The 17,385-nt window shown below is 37.3% G+C and overlaps 1 protein-coding gene across 1 annotated transcript in view; it reads left to right on the top strand.

Annotated features, from left to right (window-relative positions):
• The window catches only part of ACACA (acetyl-CoA carboxylase alpha), a 335,776-nt gene that overhangs the window by 213,913 nt on the left and 104,478 nt on the right, over positions 1–17,385 (top strand). The window contains exons 28-33 of the mRNA XM_012648637.1: positions 7,315–7,338; positions 10,002–10,145; positions 10,921–11,017; positions 11,932–12,039; positions 16,449–16,505; positions 16,747–16,791. Of these exons, the coding sequence (XP_012504091.1) occupies positions 7,315–7,338; positions 10,002–10,145; positions 10,921–11,017; positions 11,932–12,039; positions 16,449–16,505; positions 16,747–16,791 (475 nt within the window). The remainder of the gene's footprint in view (positions 1–7,314; positions 7,339–10,001; positions 10,146–10,920; positions 11,018–11,931; positions 12,040–16,448; positions 16,506–16,746; positions 16,792–17,385) is intronic.

Consider the following 17,385-nt stretch of genomic DNA (forward strand, 5'->3'; position numbering starts at 1 on the left):
CCTCTATTCTTTTATTCATACTAAATCTTTGAAATTCAGTGTGTGTTTTATATTTACAGCATATCTCAATAGAGACTAGCCACATTTCAAGCACTCCCTAGCCACATGTGGCTAGTGGCTGCCATATTGGACAGCTCAACTCTAGACCAAAAATTAATTAGGACAGTCACACTGAGTCCTCTTTGTTTTATGTTAATGGTAGTACACCTAGGAGAGATTCTTATGTTGCTTATTCTTAGTAATTATAGGAATTATCCACACCTGATACTGTAGATGTTACACTATGGTATTTTATGCATGCTTTAAAAATTAATCAGTGAGAACAGAGAATGGGCATATGAATGACACATATTTTACTTATCAATGCAGGATAGAATTTTATAATATTTTTTCCCAGTTGGGGTTAATAAACCAAACGTTCTTTTTTTTTTTTTTTAAGAGATGGGGTCTTGCTGTGTTGCGCAGGCTGGTCTAGTGTTAAATCCCTGAACTCAAGCTTCAGTTTCCTGAGTAGCTGGGACTACCAGTATATACCACTGCACCCAGCATAGACCAAAAATTCATATGGTACAAAACAGACTTTTGTTTAACCAATTTTTTTTCTGTATTTTCTTTCCTTGTACTTGCTGTTCCCATTCTTAGCCAGATGTTCATGTGAAGTAGACTGAATTTGTCCAACATGTTGTTAGAAGTATCTCTTTTTTTTTTTTTTGAGACAGAGTCTCACTCTGTTGCCCGGGCTAGAGTGCTGTGGCGTCAGCCTAGCTCACAGCAACCTCAAACTCCTGGGCTCAAGCAATCCTCCTGCCTCAGCCTCCCAAGTAGCTGGAACAACAGGCATGCGCCACCATGCCCGGCTAATTTTTTCTATATATTTTTAGTTGTCTGATTAATTTCTTTCTATTTTTAGTAGAGACGGGGTCTCGCTCTTGCTCAGGCTGGTTTTGAACTCCTGAGCTCAAACAATCCGCCTGCCTCGGCCTCCCAGAGTGCTAGGATTACAGGCGTGAGCCACCACACCCAGCCGTTAGAAGTATCTTTGTTAGCTGCGATATCAAAGCAAGAATACAATCTCTTATTGTGTATAGAGTCAACTGGTAGAATTCCATTCCTGTAGTTTGTTTCTGATAGGTGATTTAACCCCCATGGGTTAGAATGAAACATAGCTTTCTGTCTGCAAACTGACAGCAGCAGAGTATTTTTTTCAGGAAAATGCATTAGTTGCCATTTGGATTGAAGACCCATGTCTCATTAGAACCTGTTTTGATTTTTAGAGAAGTAGGCAAAATACATTGTAAATGAGTGGGGCAGCCTTTAAGAAGGGAGAAGGTACCACTTTTAAGCATGCTTGGGTGGTTACTGTGTGGTAGCATGTTTGGTACCTTTTTTATTTTTGTTTTAATTCATGGTAGGACTTTGTATTGCTTGATATTTACTTACTCTTATTTTTCAGTATAATTAGACTGTATTTTTTTCTAGTGCTCCTCAATATTTTTTTAAAAAGTAGACTACTAATTAGTCTATTCCTAATCTCTGACTTCCCGTTTCATCCTTGCTAGGTGTGCTTTAGTCAAGGTATGTTTTCTTCTTGATCTTCTATCCAAGACTTCCAAATTTTTTCTGAGAACTGTAGTTCCAACTTATTTGACATCCCCAGGTCTTATTCACCAGAGGATCCAGTTATTAAAGCTTCACTCAGGGAAACTCCTGGTCTGGATTTACCTTTCTTAAATTCCCTTCACTTGAACAATAGCTGTAGAGATTTGTCAGACTTAAGCATAGATAGAAACCTGTATATATACATGTGACAAGTGTATGTTTATGTGTGTGTGTGTGTGTGTGTGTGTGTCTACTTTTTTTTTTTTTTTTTTACCTTCTTAGCATTTAAAGGCTGTGTGCTATTGTATATGAATTTTTTTTTGAAGGGAGGAGATTTTTTTTTAAGGTGACAATTTTTTTAAAGTGACTTGTTCTTGAAGTAGAAATGAATTTCTTCAGTTATTTTTCAGTGCAGGAATAGGACAACTGGCCTATATGTTCTGAGAGAGCATTTATTATTATCCAGACTTTTAGAACCTAATTCTCTTGTCTAAGATTCTGTGAGCCCAGCTCTTTTGTGAGTTCAACTAATGTTTTACATTCATTAATCCTGGAGCTCAGACTATATCATCCAACATTCCTTTTTCTCTTTGTTCCTCCAGTGAGGCTCAGGGGTTAGAGCCCAAGTTGTGTGTTTGTCCTTTTTCCCATTCTGAAACTCAAGTATCACCCACTGGAGCTGGAGATACAAAAGCTTGTTACACTGAAGCATTATCCTGATTGTCTTTATTTTTGACAATTCATCGAATCATTTGACATTAAGGATTTCACTTAGTTTTGGACATATTAAGTGCCTCAGAATAATCTGGAAACAATTAAGTTCTTTGATCAGCCTACATTCGATCTTCTAAAATATATCTATATTTATACAAACATATGTAAAGTATATTATCCCATAACTCTGTAGCTAGGCATATGGCTCTGTATATTATGACAGTCTGGGAGTACAAAATTTAAAACCCCAAATGATTTTTATAAGTATACACTAGTGAACATGGGAAATTTTTTTAACTTTTAATCTGTGATTCAAATGAAAAGCATCAGAGTTGATGCAGGAGATGGAAATATACTTTGTTGTACGTTTCTGTACATATATAATGGGTGAGGACCTATTGGTGTTTATTTCCACCTATTTCTTAGATGGAAATCCATGCTTAAGTTAAGTCGGGTTGCATTGTGCCTTCTCCGCTGTTTGCTCCTTGTGAATTTGGCCTTCTATGTTATAATGTTTTAATTCAAGTACTTTCCTTTTCTCATGGCTTACATCCAGAAGAGGTCGGCTGTTTTCTCCCCTGATAGTATATGTTTTGGTCATGGCTGAGTTTAGGCTGCTTGGCACCTTCAGTGTTCAGCTGTCAGTGGGTAGCCTCTGGACCTTCTTTTTATTTGTAAAGGTTAGAAATCAAAAGCTTTCCATGTGACTAATCTTTTATCATATAAATATAACGGCCTGCTGCCCTTCTTGAGAATTCTGATAATTGACACCCAGAGATTAAACCCTTCTTTGGTCAGTACTGAAACACTCAAAAGTCATCCAACTTGTAGCATTTTTTAGCAGTGGGAGCACTTTGGTTGTAGTTGCAGACCAGAATGAGCTATAAATAAATAAAATCCTACAGTGCTCGCTTCCTTCATTCAGAGTAGTCTGGTGATAAGATGCAAGCATCTGGCAGAAGGGAAGATTCTCAGCAGGTTTAAGTGCTTACCAAAGTGCTTTCCTGTATCCATGGCTCAGCTTCTTGTCTCCTCTGTGTTATTTTGGCACTCAAGACTCGTAAGATTGGAGAGTTGAGTTTAAAACTCTCAATATATCATTAAGGTAGCCCAAGGTCCCTTCTTGTCAAGGAAGACTAGCTGATTCCAGGGGGAAGGAAAAGCAGAATCCAGGGCACCTGTAAATCCCTGTAGTTTTGTGCTGTGGGTTTGTAGTTAATTATACAGCAAGCAACAGTAATATGCTGTACCCCTGTTGGTGTACTTGTTTCCAAAAGAGCAAAATCTTCCAGCAGAGCAAAGAAGGGGCTTTGGAGGTGCTGTAAATGAATGAAGCAATGATCATTTTATGGTAAACTGAAGCTCTGCAGTGGAATAAGGGCATCTGAACTGCAAGGAGGTGGTCGGGGAGATGCCAATAGAAATACATGGTTCAGATGTGTTACACAGCTCTTGATTTGGATTCTCCTACAGAAATATAGTCAGGCAAGGAGACCACCACTGGTCACAGTCAGTCAAATAGCTCTTTCTCCTATGGCACTGCTGTTAGTGACTGCTAGTAGGTTATTCAGCCGACCTCTTCTGATTCTGCTTTGCTGCCTGATTTCAAAAGATTTGCGCTATACTGGCTTTCAGTCACAGCTTGATGTAACCACTGCTTGTTTGCATGCATCCGCATCATTTCCATATATGGTCTTTTTTTTTTCTTCTTCAAGTTAGAAGGCAACAGAATCAGGAGCATTTTTATATGATAAAAGATTTATGTAGGGCCAGCTAGAACCAAGCAAAATGAAATTTAGCTGGAAGGGATGGTAAAAAGGCTCAGAGAACTTGTGACTGCCAGAGAAGTCAGTGTTCCTTAAATTAAAGAGGGTTCAGCTTGCAGGCGGCAACTCTGACTTTGCATTCGTATTGAAGCAAGCCATTCTGAGCAGGCAGATCAATAAAATCAGAGGTGACTTAATGCCAAGAACCTTAGAATTGAAAGGATTTCTCTTGTCCTTCTTTGAAGTCTATATTGACATGGAATGCTAGCTTCGGGAACTGAGATAAGAAAATGCCAGGTCTAGATTGTGGTTTACAACACCATATTGAACAGTGTCCTTGGAAAGCATCCCCTTTGGTTTCTCAGTTATCACATCTGTAAAATGGAGCTAATCTACTAGAAGGAAAATGGTTCCAATATTGATCAAATATTGTCACTCAAGATTCATCATCATAAGTATTTTGAATAGCCCAAACATCAGATTATAGAAGTAAATTTATGTTCCATTTGTGTATTTGAAAATATAGTTGATTGCTTTATCAGAGATTGAGCAGTTAATTTTGCATGAGGAGTATCCAGTGGAATAGGGTAAGTTTTATTTTATTTTTAGCTACATAAATGGAATATCTGACTCCTATACAATCTGTTCCTTAGTTTATTTTTATACAGACTGTGGATCTAGCTTTCTGATATATCACAGTAGTGTGCAGTATGCCACATTTGTCATATTCTTTTAAATTGATCAAATAGCCCTCGTGTGGGATTATAAAATACGTAAATGATCATTATGGACATGCCTATATATTTATCTTTTAATAATTTATCCTTCCTTCCCTGCTCATCTCCCCTACGAGCCTACATCTCATTCTACCAAAGAGGATAAGCTGGCTCTAAACTTACCTCTTACATGATTTATTTGGGATGATTCCTTTAAAAACTGGAGATGCTGGGAGTTTTGCTTTTTACCCCATAGTGTGTATATGGTGCATAATTCTTACAACAAAGCAGCAGGGTGTTCCCTATAAGAGCTTGAGAATTGCCAATGGAGAAAGGCTGGCTTTTTATAGGTGGTGGTGTTCTTTTCAATTCAGGCCTTTTTCTTTTTTTTTTTTTTTTTTTGAGACAGAGTCTCACTCTGTTGCCCTGGCTAGAGTGCCATGGCGTCAGCCTAGCTCACAGCAACCTCAAACTCCTGGGCTCAAGTGATCCTACTGCCTCAGCCTCCCGAGTAGCTGGGACTACAGGCATGCGCCACCATGCCCGGTTAATTTTTTCTATATATTTCTAGTTGTCCAATTAATTTCTTTCTAATTTTTAGTAGAGACGGGGTCTCGCTCTTGCTCAGGCTGGTTTCGAACTCCTGAGCTCAAACAATCCGCCCGCCTCGGCCTCCCAGAGAGCTAGGATTACAGGCGTGAGCCACCGCGCCCGGCCAATTCAGGCCTTTTTCTACTGAAAACTTGGCCCTTGTCCTGTGAAGACTCCCAAAGGGATTAGAGTGTAGCGATAGAAGCAGTGAGACCATTTTATTAGTTTAAGAAATTTGTTAACAGTTGAGAAAGATTATACTAGTTTGTAAACTCCAGAAACCTGGATGAATGGAACTTGAGACTGCTTTGGTTGTAGGGTTCTTCTCTGAACTGAGAGACAGTTCAGGTGGCCCCTTTTTATACTCTCATTAGCATCTGCAGTTAATTTTCTGTTTACCTATCCCTCCCTCTGGTCTAGAACCTGTGCATACTTTTTATGTGTTGATGAGGGCCAAATGCATTATATAATAACTAAGGATCTCTTATAAAATAAAACTCATTGTCCTGAGTGAGAGGCTTAAGGAATCCAAACAGCAAAGGTTCAGATTTTTGCACTCGGAGGTTGCTCTTGCTGCCTTATGAATTCACTCTGTGATACAGGTTTGATGCAAAGAGCGTTTCTACTCACAAATCACATGAGGTATACAGTTTGTGTGCAGTGATATGTCACAGCTTTTTATTTATATGGCCAGCTCAGTCTATTCTGCTCCTTTCACTGCCATGGAAAGTGCATCATTTTCCTCCCTCTATTCTCCTTCCCACATATCATCAGCACCACCCACTATGTTCTGCCTATTAAGTCCTCTGTATGCCAGAAAACCTCAACAGTGATTAAATGCTGATAAGGGAATGTTAGAAGGTTAAGATATCAACCAGTCAGCCCCCTTACAATGCCCCTAAATTGTGGGTGGTAAGTATAACTTTGCCCCTTTAACATTGAAAATAAGGATTTTTATTTGCTTGATTCTTTTTCAGCTGGGGAAATGACTGACATCAAATTTTCCAAAAAGAGTTAGTGGCAAAGACCGAGGAAAATGCAGGAGACTCACTTCATAGTTTCCCATTCTTGTCCTAGTCTTTCTTTCGTTACTTTGGCACATTTCTTTGTAAGGAATTTCCAGGGCTAGTCAAATTTATGTAAGGTTTTATTTATGAGAAGCCTAGAGTTTTTAAGCTAACAGCAATTTTAAAAAATCATTATTACCCTAAACTCATTTAATTAAGAATTATTAATTAATTTTAACAAATTATACCACTCTAGTGATAAAATCCTTCATCATTGCATTCCTGCATGATTTTCAGTTCCTTTAAGCTCCTATAATACAGAGGATGTGCCTTCCCACCCACCACCATGGGAGGAAGACTATGGTTAAAAAGACTTAGAACAGGTATCTAGGGAACCCAGATTACTGGATTCTTTCCTTTGCAAGTGAATTCTTAGGTCAATCACACATCCTAGAAAAGCAATTAAGGTAGAAGGAGCTGTGGAATCAACTTCTCTGGACCTCCTTATTACACCTTTAGTAATGGGAACCAAAAAGAAGAGTCTTAAGAATCTTGTCAAGAATTATATTTCTTGTTTAAGCTTATGTTAATATACCATATCATATAGTTTAAATTAATTTTCATCAGCCTGTGTTTTACCACTACTCTGCATTATTTTTTGTAATAGAGCTGTAAAAAAAATCCATGGTAAATACATTTCGACCCTTTCCATCAACAGCTGCTGTGGTGAGGTAGGTCAGGAGGCATGCCTTTTTGGAGGCACCCTGGGGGTGGAAGGGTAATGAGCACTTAATTATGTCTCCGGAATGCCAGAGCTGCCAAACTGGAGCTCCTCATGACTGGTCTGTATCTACTCTGACAATTCTTTTATTATGGCTTTCACTAACCAATCAGTAACTAACTGTGGTTGTTTAATTACAGAGGGAACATCCCCACGCTAAACAGGTACCGTATATTTAGTTTCTTTTCCAATTAAAAGCGCCTTCTTTGTAACTTAGAATAGTGAAACCAGGAAAAAATAACACAGCGATTGACAAACTAATGTGTTATCTTCTGCTAGGGAGTCCTGAGCTCCCCTTTGGACATACTAAATTATTCTTTCTGTTTGGAAAACATGTCTTCAGCTTTTCTTCAGCTGTTCAAAAAGCAATTCTTGAAAAGCCTCAGTATGGAAAAGCTCCCATCTAGATATATATGATAGGGGGTTTCTCTGTCTGATGTTCAGCTTTGCTGGAAACATCTTCCTTTGCTAAGTCCTCTGTCTAGTTTGGGGCTTTCAGAGGAGAAACCCTTAAGGTTACTCCTATCCTGGCAAATTGTTGATAATTTTTTCCATTTTTAGTTTTTCTAATTTGCTGCTGCTTTCAGAGGAGTACAAATCCAGAAATAGCTGATCTCATGTTTTATCAGTTTGTTAATTTTCTAAAGTGTTATAATAATAAGAAAGTTAATTTTTATTTCAGACCTATAATAAGATTAACATTGGAAAAGTATATTTTAAGTTTTGATGTGTTCAGCCCTGTGAAGAGGTTTCCAGGCCAATATAACACAAATGATATTTTAATAATTTGAGTTTTCCTGCCTCCTGAACCAAGCAAGGCAACACAATGCAAGTTTGAGAGGACAGCAATTCTGATTGGAATTGAATCCACAAAATGCTAAAGCAGTTTTAAGTTGGGGGCAACCTCTTTGTGGATAATCGGCTACACATGGAACTATTTATAGACTTATATTTATTTTGTCCCTCTCCGTTTAAAATATTAAGTAACCAAAACTGATCGTAGCTTTTATAGTCCAATTTGGATGTGGAGAGGAAAGGGAGTGCTTTTATTTGATCCCCTGATCTTCCCTTCGAGAGTGGGTTTGGTTCATTCCTGCCTGCCTTTAGCTGCCCTGGCCCATGAGCATAGTAGTTGGAGGGAACTGAATATTGAATACTTCCCATGGGGTCCAGTTGATTGAAAAAGAGACTTAATCCCATGTTTGCCACAAACCCACCTTGTTAACTTATTCAAAGGGAGTTCCTTTAAATGTTGTCTGTAACCTTTTATCTTTCCTGTGTAATGCCAAGCAGGTAGCAAAGATACAATGCCTCACAAACTTGCTCCTTTAGTAAATATATTTGGTGATCCTAGAAAAGAGGGGGATGATAGCATTTCTGAGTTAATACAACTCTGAATCCCAGTTTCTAGTGAGCACCATGTGTGAGACTTGCTTGATGTGTGTTTCATTTGTTTGTTTCATTCATGATATCAATGGTTTCCTCTCCCACTCTGCCTTTCTATTCCCCAGTACTGTCAAAAGATGAAGTACTTTTCCTATAGTCATCATTCACCAAAGGAATAAAAACCTGGAGTGTCAGTCTCTATAGTCTGTGTGAGCAGCACTCCCATCCTATAAAGAATGCCATTGCCTTTTATAATTATGATTTGCAATAGAGTACAATTATGTACCTAGGTCTCAGGTCCACATTGCTGTCTCTCTTCCCCCTGCAACGCTGCAGGTGGTGCACTTCAAGGAGATTTTTTGGGCAGTTTCCCAAAGTTCAAGTGCCATTGCCTTGCTCTGAACTTGCTTCAGATCAGTATGCCAGTAACCTGTCAGGCACGTCCTGGAGGCATCCTTTAGCTTGGTCCTTCCTAACAGGCTGTCCTGATTGGGCATTCAGAAATACTTTACAGTATTATTTATCAGTACGTACTGCTGAGGTCCATCAAGGAATATACAGATTCATTATGTTTTTAGATTGAACAAGTCAGTTCAGTTCTCTTCAAACATCTCCATTTAGCAATTGTTTGTCATGCTTACACATACTTTGAGACCCATGCTCTGCCCTTTTGTATCTTGCTGGAAATGATTAAGGGCTTTCTATGGAGATATTTTTGCTTTGGCATACAAGTGTTTACTTATAAAAAGGAAATTTTGCAGTTCGGGGTTGAAAAAGATCTCTCTTTCAAAAAGGGAGAACTATAATACTAATAAATATCCCTACCAACCCATTAAAGAAAAAGTAAATACCTCAGTAAAGTTTCTTTTATAGACTGTGACTTGTTTCTGTATCGTAAATAATGTTTTTATGATTATTAAACCATTCTAAATGATTTAATTAAAATTGTTGTTTTACATATCTACCTATCTCTGTATCTGTGAATACTTAATCCATAATAATTTCTAGAGAAAAATGCCTTAAGTGTTGCGTAGTTACAACTCACTTGGCTTGCTTATTGCCTTTTAAAGGAGGGAATGTTTTAGGGAGGGGGAAGATGCAGGATGGTTTTTAACCCCTATGTGTTATTCATTCATTAGACATGTCATAATGTCATTGTATTAAAAGACTGCCATGAAATTCCTGACAGAACTTATGTTTCTATTTGAAGAAATTTTGGAGTGATGAAAATATACTTTATATGAGGAAATTCCAAAGAAAGTGTTAATATGAATCTAGCAAGACAACCAGATCCATAGTGGGTAAAAAACCAAATCTGCTCTGTAACCTGACCCTACTTCAGAGTTTTCTCCTAGCTCCTAGTTCCTTTTCCCTACTGTTACTTTCCCAGTCCTCATTCCTACCCTCCTTGTCTAATGAACTTGATTGAATTACCATTTAGAATGTCCTTCTCCTCCAACCTCAACCACTATGGCATGACTCATGTAGCTAGTGTCAGCGATGTGCTATTGGACAACTCATTCACTCCACCGTGTCAGCGTATGGGCGGAATGGTCTCTTTTCGGACTTTTGAGGATTTTGTCAGGTAAGACATTGTGGAGTTGTGTCTGTACAAGGGGAGCCACGGGCATCTCTGTTTTGGGATCTCAGCTTTCTGCAAAATGAATAAAGGTCCCCAGAATAGCCATGAACCAGCTAAGGAGATGTAGCCTTTGCTGTATATGCCCTCAGAGAGGTATATATCCTTCCATTTCCACCTCTCATTCAGACTCTACAAGCCTCTACTTGTAATATGAGCCTGGTCAGAAAAAAAGAAACAAAAAAAACCCCATCTTTTCCTTAGGAGCTAACAGAAGAAGCTGTCTGCTCTGTGATGAGTGAAATGTCAGGAGAAATTAAACATAACACTAGAGTGAGCCCCACCAGAGACGATACATCTTTTGATTAAATGCATTCAACATCTATCTCTTGATGTATACTGATGCATTACCCTAGGGGGAGGGGTAATTACATTGGTCTGTCACTGCTACAGTTCCAGGCTCTTTCTGTTACTTTAAGACCGATGATGACAGCAGTGCTCATATCTTACATATGAAAAAAAACAAAACAAAAAAGCTTTAGATCATTCTTTTTTAAAAAGAAAAAATATATATGGTTTATTAAAGTTTAAACAATCCATCCTTCTAATTTCTGCCACTTGGTGAAATTTTGCATGTCACCTCTAGCCACTGGTGATTCTATTCAGTTAACTATTGAGCATAGGGTAGGATAGATTATTCTTTTAGACTGAGCTGGAAATGGTAGCATTAGTTTCCTGCCACTTAGGTTTTCATGGTGGGTGTTTCTCTGGTATTTTTTAGGATCTTCGATGAAGTGATGGGCTGCTTCTGTGATTCCCCACCCCAGAGCCCCACATTCCCTGAGGCAGGTCACACGTCGCTGTATGATGAAGATAAGGTAGAGTGGAGACTGCTTTATTTCTTCAGACATGAGACTTGTACTTACATGTGCTATCTTTCTGACTTTGGAACATAATAGGGAAGGATTCATCTTTTTACCCTACTTTATATTATTTAATTTTGTGTGTCTTATGAAAGTATTTTTTGGAAATGGGTAGAATATAAATTCTAAGTTTTAAAAAATGCTATATTAATTTTAGAATCCATAGTGTAGCATGGGCTTAGCTGTATCCATTGCAGCTGCCTCTGGGTCTCTGAATGTTGTTTTAAGAATCTGAGCTGTGGTTACTGGAATTCTTACTCAGTGATAGCTTGTATCTTTGCATGGTGGTGCTATCATAGTCCATAGGGAATAGTGGATTTTAGATTGCTGGAGAAAAAATAGGCATTTTGTTTAAGACTTTGTCCTTTTATTAAATCTCTTCTTTTCATTTCTCAGTAAACAAATTATTCTGTCCTTTCACTACGATATTTTTTTTTTTTATGGTTTGATATTTCCATTGTTTGGCATAGTATAAGGAAATATATTATGTGGGCATATGTTCAGATGGCTTCTTTAACTCACTTTCCTTCACATTCTGGGAAGAGTGTGGCAAATAGTTTCACCTCCATTTTATTGGTGAAAAAATTGAGACATAGTGATCTTCAAGTTCATGTCAAGTCAAGATTTGGGGCTGTCTCTAATTAATGCCTTTGCTGGCTTATCTTTTAAAAGTTATATGCTTTACTTTATTTAATCTCTGTTGTGGGTGTTGGGCAGTGGTTTCAATTTACTTATTCTACCGATGGGCAAACCAAAACATCTTGTGGGGTGAAGCTCTTTTTCAGGTATTCTACCAAGTACCATAACTTCTCTCTGCTTCTGTATTGGCGAGCTTCATAATTTCTTTGGCTTGTGTTCTTGGATTATAGGTCCCCAGGGATGAACCAATTCACATTCTGAATGTGGCTATCAAGACTGACTGTGATATTGAGGATGACAGATTAGCAGCTATGTTCAGAGAGTTTACCCAGCAAAACGTAAGTCCTTGATTGGGTGGAAGCTAGTGATGGCCTCTTTCCTTCTGGCTGTATGTCGTAGCTATCCTTTTATCACTTGCTACTTGTAAGGCCTATCACTGATAATGGCTATGTCTTTTATCAGTGCTATCAGAACCATGGCTAGTTCTGCCTGTAGGGATAAAACTCCTAAGTAATTTAATAATACATAATGAATATCTTTTTTATGTCAAGAAATATAGAACTCAAATATTCAAAATGTTTTTAAGGGAACTTGTGTTCCTAAATCTCTCCCAGAGCTCCAGTCTTGAATTTCCAATCATCTGTTGAATATTTTCCTTTGGTGACTTAACTCCACGTGTCTAAACCTAGCTCAGGTCCCTTCTATGTCCCTCCCTCCCCTCCCTTGAAAATAAATATCAGCTATGCTTGCATCCTCCTCTCAATTTTATATCATTTGGATATCTCCTGTTGACATCAAAATCTGTAGTCTAAATTTAAATTTCCATCATTTTTCTTCACCTCTTCTCATCCACCTCAAACCCCCTCCCCATAAAACAAAACCAAACAAAAAACCCCACAACTAACCAAACCTTTATTCCCAGTCGTTCAGAAATCATTGACTTCTTCCTTTTCTTTGACATTCTATTATTCTACCCCTCTACCCACAATCCGTACATGTATATTTATATGTGTTCAGACACTAAGGTCTATTAGTTTTTCTTTGCAGTGTTTCTTACCCTTTCTCCTTTTCATCTTTTCAGTTTTAAAATTCCCACTGCCATCTTTCTAATTTAAACCCATACTGTCTCACACCTGAGACAATGCAAGGAGTTTACTTGTGATCTACCTATCTTCCTTTACTCTCTCCCTCCAGTTTCCATTCTGCTCACCACCACAAAATTAAATGTCTAAAATGCCCTCTTAGTGTATTATTTTCCCACTCAACCATGATTCTCTCTTACCTTCAGAATACCACCTTAACTTGAGATTTAACTTAAGCCTATTAAGAGAGACTAACATCTAACCTTTGGCATTTTGTGAAAAGACCTAAGTCTTCATTGTCTCCTCTGCCTTGTTTACTTCATCTCTTCTATTGCCTCTCACCTGGAATGTTTTCCTCTTTCTTTTCCTTTTTCCCTAAATCCTATTTGTCTTAAGAACTGTCTCACATTTCATCTCCTTAATGAGGACTTCTGAGTAGCCCTAACTAAAATAAATGTATTTTTCTCCCTTGAATTTCTTATTGGTCCACATACACTTATTAGCAATACTTTTTATTTACAAAGGACCTCTATCTAAACTTTTTTCTTTGTACCTTACCACAATCTCATGGCATTGATTAGTTAGAAATTATTCCAGCTGAACACATGGGAAAGGCTCAAGTTCAGAGAAATTAAGGCCCCTTGGCCACCAACTGGAAGATGATAGAGCAAAGACTTGAATTTAAGGCTTCAATGTCAGCTCTTGGGGGCACAGATATAGGCTCTTTAGTAAATGACACATTCTTCGCCCTGAAGATGCTTACAGTCCAGTTGGGAGGACTGGATTGGCATGCTTAAAACAATAATCTAAAGTTACATTTCATTGTGGTATGGAATAGATGCCAATGTGCCCTCTTAAACTGCCCTTAATAGCAAGATCCATGTGTTCTCTTTGAATGGACAGCACTTAGCCCATGGTGCTCGTTACAGAGAAAAAACTCAATAGATATTTTAAAAATTTAATTCAACAGTGTAAATAATAGTTCCATCAGCACTTTTATCATGTAATGCTAATTGTAAATACCCAGGGAAAAAATGCTAAATTTGTGACTCATGTGAGTCTTAGTACTTACTCCGTGATGCTCTCACAGCACACTGTGGGATTGCAGTGGCCAACATGAAGAAAAGATACTTCCACAGAAGTGAAAGTAGAAGACATGCTTGGGGATTTTCTTTGGAAGAGAAATTTACCTTCCTTCTTGCCCTTGGGTAGCGACTACATAAAATTAACCTAAAGCCAGAGAACAAGGTAACCTTTGCTGGAAGAGTCCTAATGTGTGTGTGGCTGCTGCTGCTTCATGAAATAATCTATAAAAAGTTTCTTCCCAGGTTTGGAGGCACTGATTGCTTTTCCATAATTTGACCACAACTTCAGGCTTTTTCTTACCCTCAGATCTAAGTGTTGTATATCATCACACGTTGATTTAAAGAGGTAGTTTCTTCATTTTCACTACATTGTAACGTTAATGATCCATAAGAAATTACCTTTTTCCCTTACTGGACTTGTAAACTGAGGCACAGAGAAATCCAGTGTCTTTGTCTCAGGCTATTCAGAAAGGTAAGGGTAGACTGTGCTGGCACTCCATGCCGTGGACAAGCTATTAACCACATCAGGTACTGTGCTTCTACAGGAATATTTGGCATTCTCATCTCCTTGTTTAAAACTATACATATATAAAGAAAAGGAAGGAAAAGCAATTTAAAAAAAAAGCTGAAGTGATAACTGGTTTTGTTTTTCACTTCATGATCATGCTCCTAGCAGTTTAGAAAAAGTTTTTTTTTTAAAGCACACATTAAACTATCAAATAGGTTGATCCAAATTGTCCAAATAATCTTCTAGTCCCAGCATGTCTTTTTTTCTCTCATAGAAATTAGGATCATATATTTGTAAATGACTTGTGGAGGAGATTGAAGCAGTCAGTGTAAATGGAGTTTCTCCAGGTGCTGACGCCTAATCGCTGGGTAATAGCTGTGGACTTGCTGTGAGACCCACATTATTACAATGTAATCAGAATCCTGTTGCTCTGCTGTTATTGTCAGCCACTTGTGGAATTTTAAAAGCAATAACAATTTTGATTTTAAATCATGGCATTATTAAAGTTATTTTCTTCCCTTGCCAGAACATAGCTATTGATGCTTGTCTTTGAAGGATTTGACTGTAGTAGAATTCTTTGTTGGTGTCAGAAGAAATGTCTCTGTTCCCAGCACACTGAACACTGAAAGCCACCACACCCTCTTTCTTTCAGTGCAGTTTTTTCTTACGGTAGTGTCCATACTGGGTTAATTAACAGCAAGGCGTATAATGACAGTACAGATAATTTTTAAGTGTGGCTAAACCAAAACTTATTTATATTTGACCTGGAAATTTATTATTAGAATTTGTTTATAGAATATTAATTTCTCCAGTTATCTTTTGTTTATGCTTTTAATAAAATTAATTTCATTACTCAGCAGTAACATAGCAAACATGGAGAAATAGGAGGAAATAACCCAGGAATGTGCTTCTTTATAAGGGAAAGCCAACTTGGATTTTAAAAAATGCATATGGTATCGGGAATGTTAAGAATTGGCTTATGCTAGCTGAGCGTGGTGGCACGCACTTGTAGTCCCAGCTACTCAGGAGGCTGAGGCAGGAGGATCACTTGAGCCCAGGAGACCCTGTCTCTGGGGGAAAAAAAAAAAAAATTGGCATATGAATATATCCCTTGGTTAGAGTTATAGCAAGAATGTGATCACACTAAAATATGAATGTATATTCCAAAAATCCACATATTTTTTTCCTATTTGTATTATTCATATATTCAGCTGATAGGATTGCTTTCCTACTTGTTGCCATGTAGTCCTTCTTTGTTAGGGACCTTTAAAAGCGTGTGTTTTACTTAATTCATTAATCTGTTACTTTGTCTCTGCCTTTTGAGGTAAATAAGCAGTATAGGAAAGAGGAAGGCATAGGTCCAGAGACCCAACACTCCTATGAAGCGTTCTTGAAACTACTGGTCTCTGTTGATTTCTAATGTACTGCTTGCCTACACCATATAGAGATATGACTAATCCCCAAATTTAAAAGCCTGTTAAACATTGCTTTAAATAATTTTTAAAGAGAAACTTTGTAAAAAAAAAAATATCTTCGTGTAAAGTAGGGGCAACTGTTTTAGAAGAACTAAAAAGTTAGGGTTTGTTAGGTTGAATTCTAGGAAGGCTGTAACTGATGGTAGATAATATCTGTAACACTTTAGGACTTGTGTTTTCTGTTTTATAGAAAGTTCTTCTTTTCCTTCTACCTGATTTCATTTAGCTTCTGTATCAATATTAATCTCCACCTTTGAATACATGCCCAACAGTGTGATTTCTTTAAGCAGAAATTATGTTAAGGTCTACCTTGATGTGAATCAGTTCTGAGAGAACTTAGGTGACCTCATATGAACCTTTCTCCTACACAAAGTTCTCTTTCAATTTAGTTCAGATCAATATAAACCCTATTCTATAAGACTTAGTCCCAGGAGCCAGGTTGAGATTGGTTTATTTACAAGTTTGAAAGTACTGAGCCAAGGTGTAGATATCCAAAAGGGGTGCTTAGCCCAATCAGAGCCTTACCAAGACTGATGGGGTAAAATTTTGCATGAATGGAAATCTAATCTATCTTCTGTTTCACATGTTTGCTCACAGAAGGCTACCCTGGTTGAGCACGGGATCCGCCGCCTTACTTTCCTGGTTGCACAAAAGGTATTGGCATGTGAATTGTACCTCTTTAATATTTCTTATACTGCTGCTAAAGCTTAATAAAAATGGGATTAAAATTATGTTTACTTATAGAATTTATGCAGATAAATAACTGTTTTTCTATAAATTTGATTTTCAAAAAACATTAATTTAATTCATCACGTTTTACTCAGTTCATTTTTAATTTTATTACTAATTACCAGCTTCTGTTGTTTTTCCTTTCTTTCTGTTTTTTATTTGAAAGGATTTCAGAAAACAGGTCAACTATGAGGTGGATCAGAGATTCCATGTAAGTAAAAGGACCAATAATGAAAGATAAAAAAAACTGAAAGATTACTTACTGTTTTATCTGTTTGCCATTGATTATCTAAACAGAATATGTGTGAGTTGGAAGGGCTGGACTGATATTTGGTTCCTTTTCTTGTAGAAATTATTATGAGTATTCAGTTTTCCTATTGAATGTCCTAGTTAAAATTTTTTTCTCTTTTTACCCTCTAATAAATTCTCAATATATTTCTGAGAAATAGTTAAGAATGATCATATGCATTTATCCAGATGTATAAGGTAGAAACAGGAGCCAACTAATAATTTCTTTTTTTTTTTTTTTAATAGAAGTATGACTAGTAGTTTCCTCTGTGCACATAGCAAATCAATAATCAAGAACTGCCGATTGCACTTTTGGATCTTGGCTTCTACCAAAGACAGATTCAAGTTCTATTAATGAGAATTCTCAATTCTGAAGAACAATGATTTATTATTTAAAATGTATTAACAGAGACCAAATTGCTATTTTTTTCTTATGTTAATTTTAGGAACAGGAAATAAATAAAAATTAAGCATTCTGTTGCTTGTTCTCCAATTCAACTGAATTAACTGTTAATAT

Source organism: Propithecus coquereli, unplaced genomic scaffold (assembly GCF_000956105.1).
Source record: "Propithecus coquereli isolate 6110/MARCELLA unplaced genomic scaffold, Pcoq_1.0 Scaffold291, whole genome shotgun sequence".
Taxonomy (NCBI): domain Eukaryota; kingdom Metazoa; phylum Chordata; class Mammalia; order Primates; family Indriidae; genus Propithecus; species Propithecus coquereli.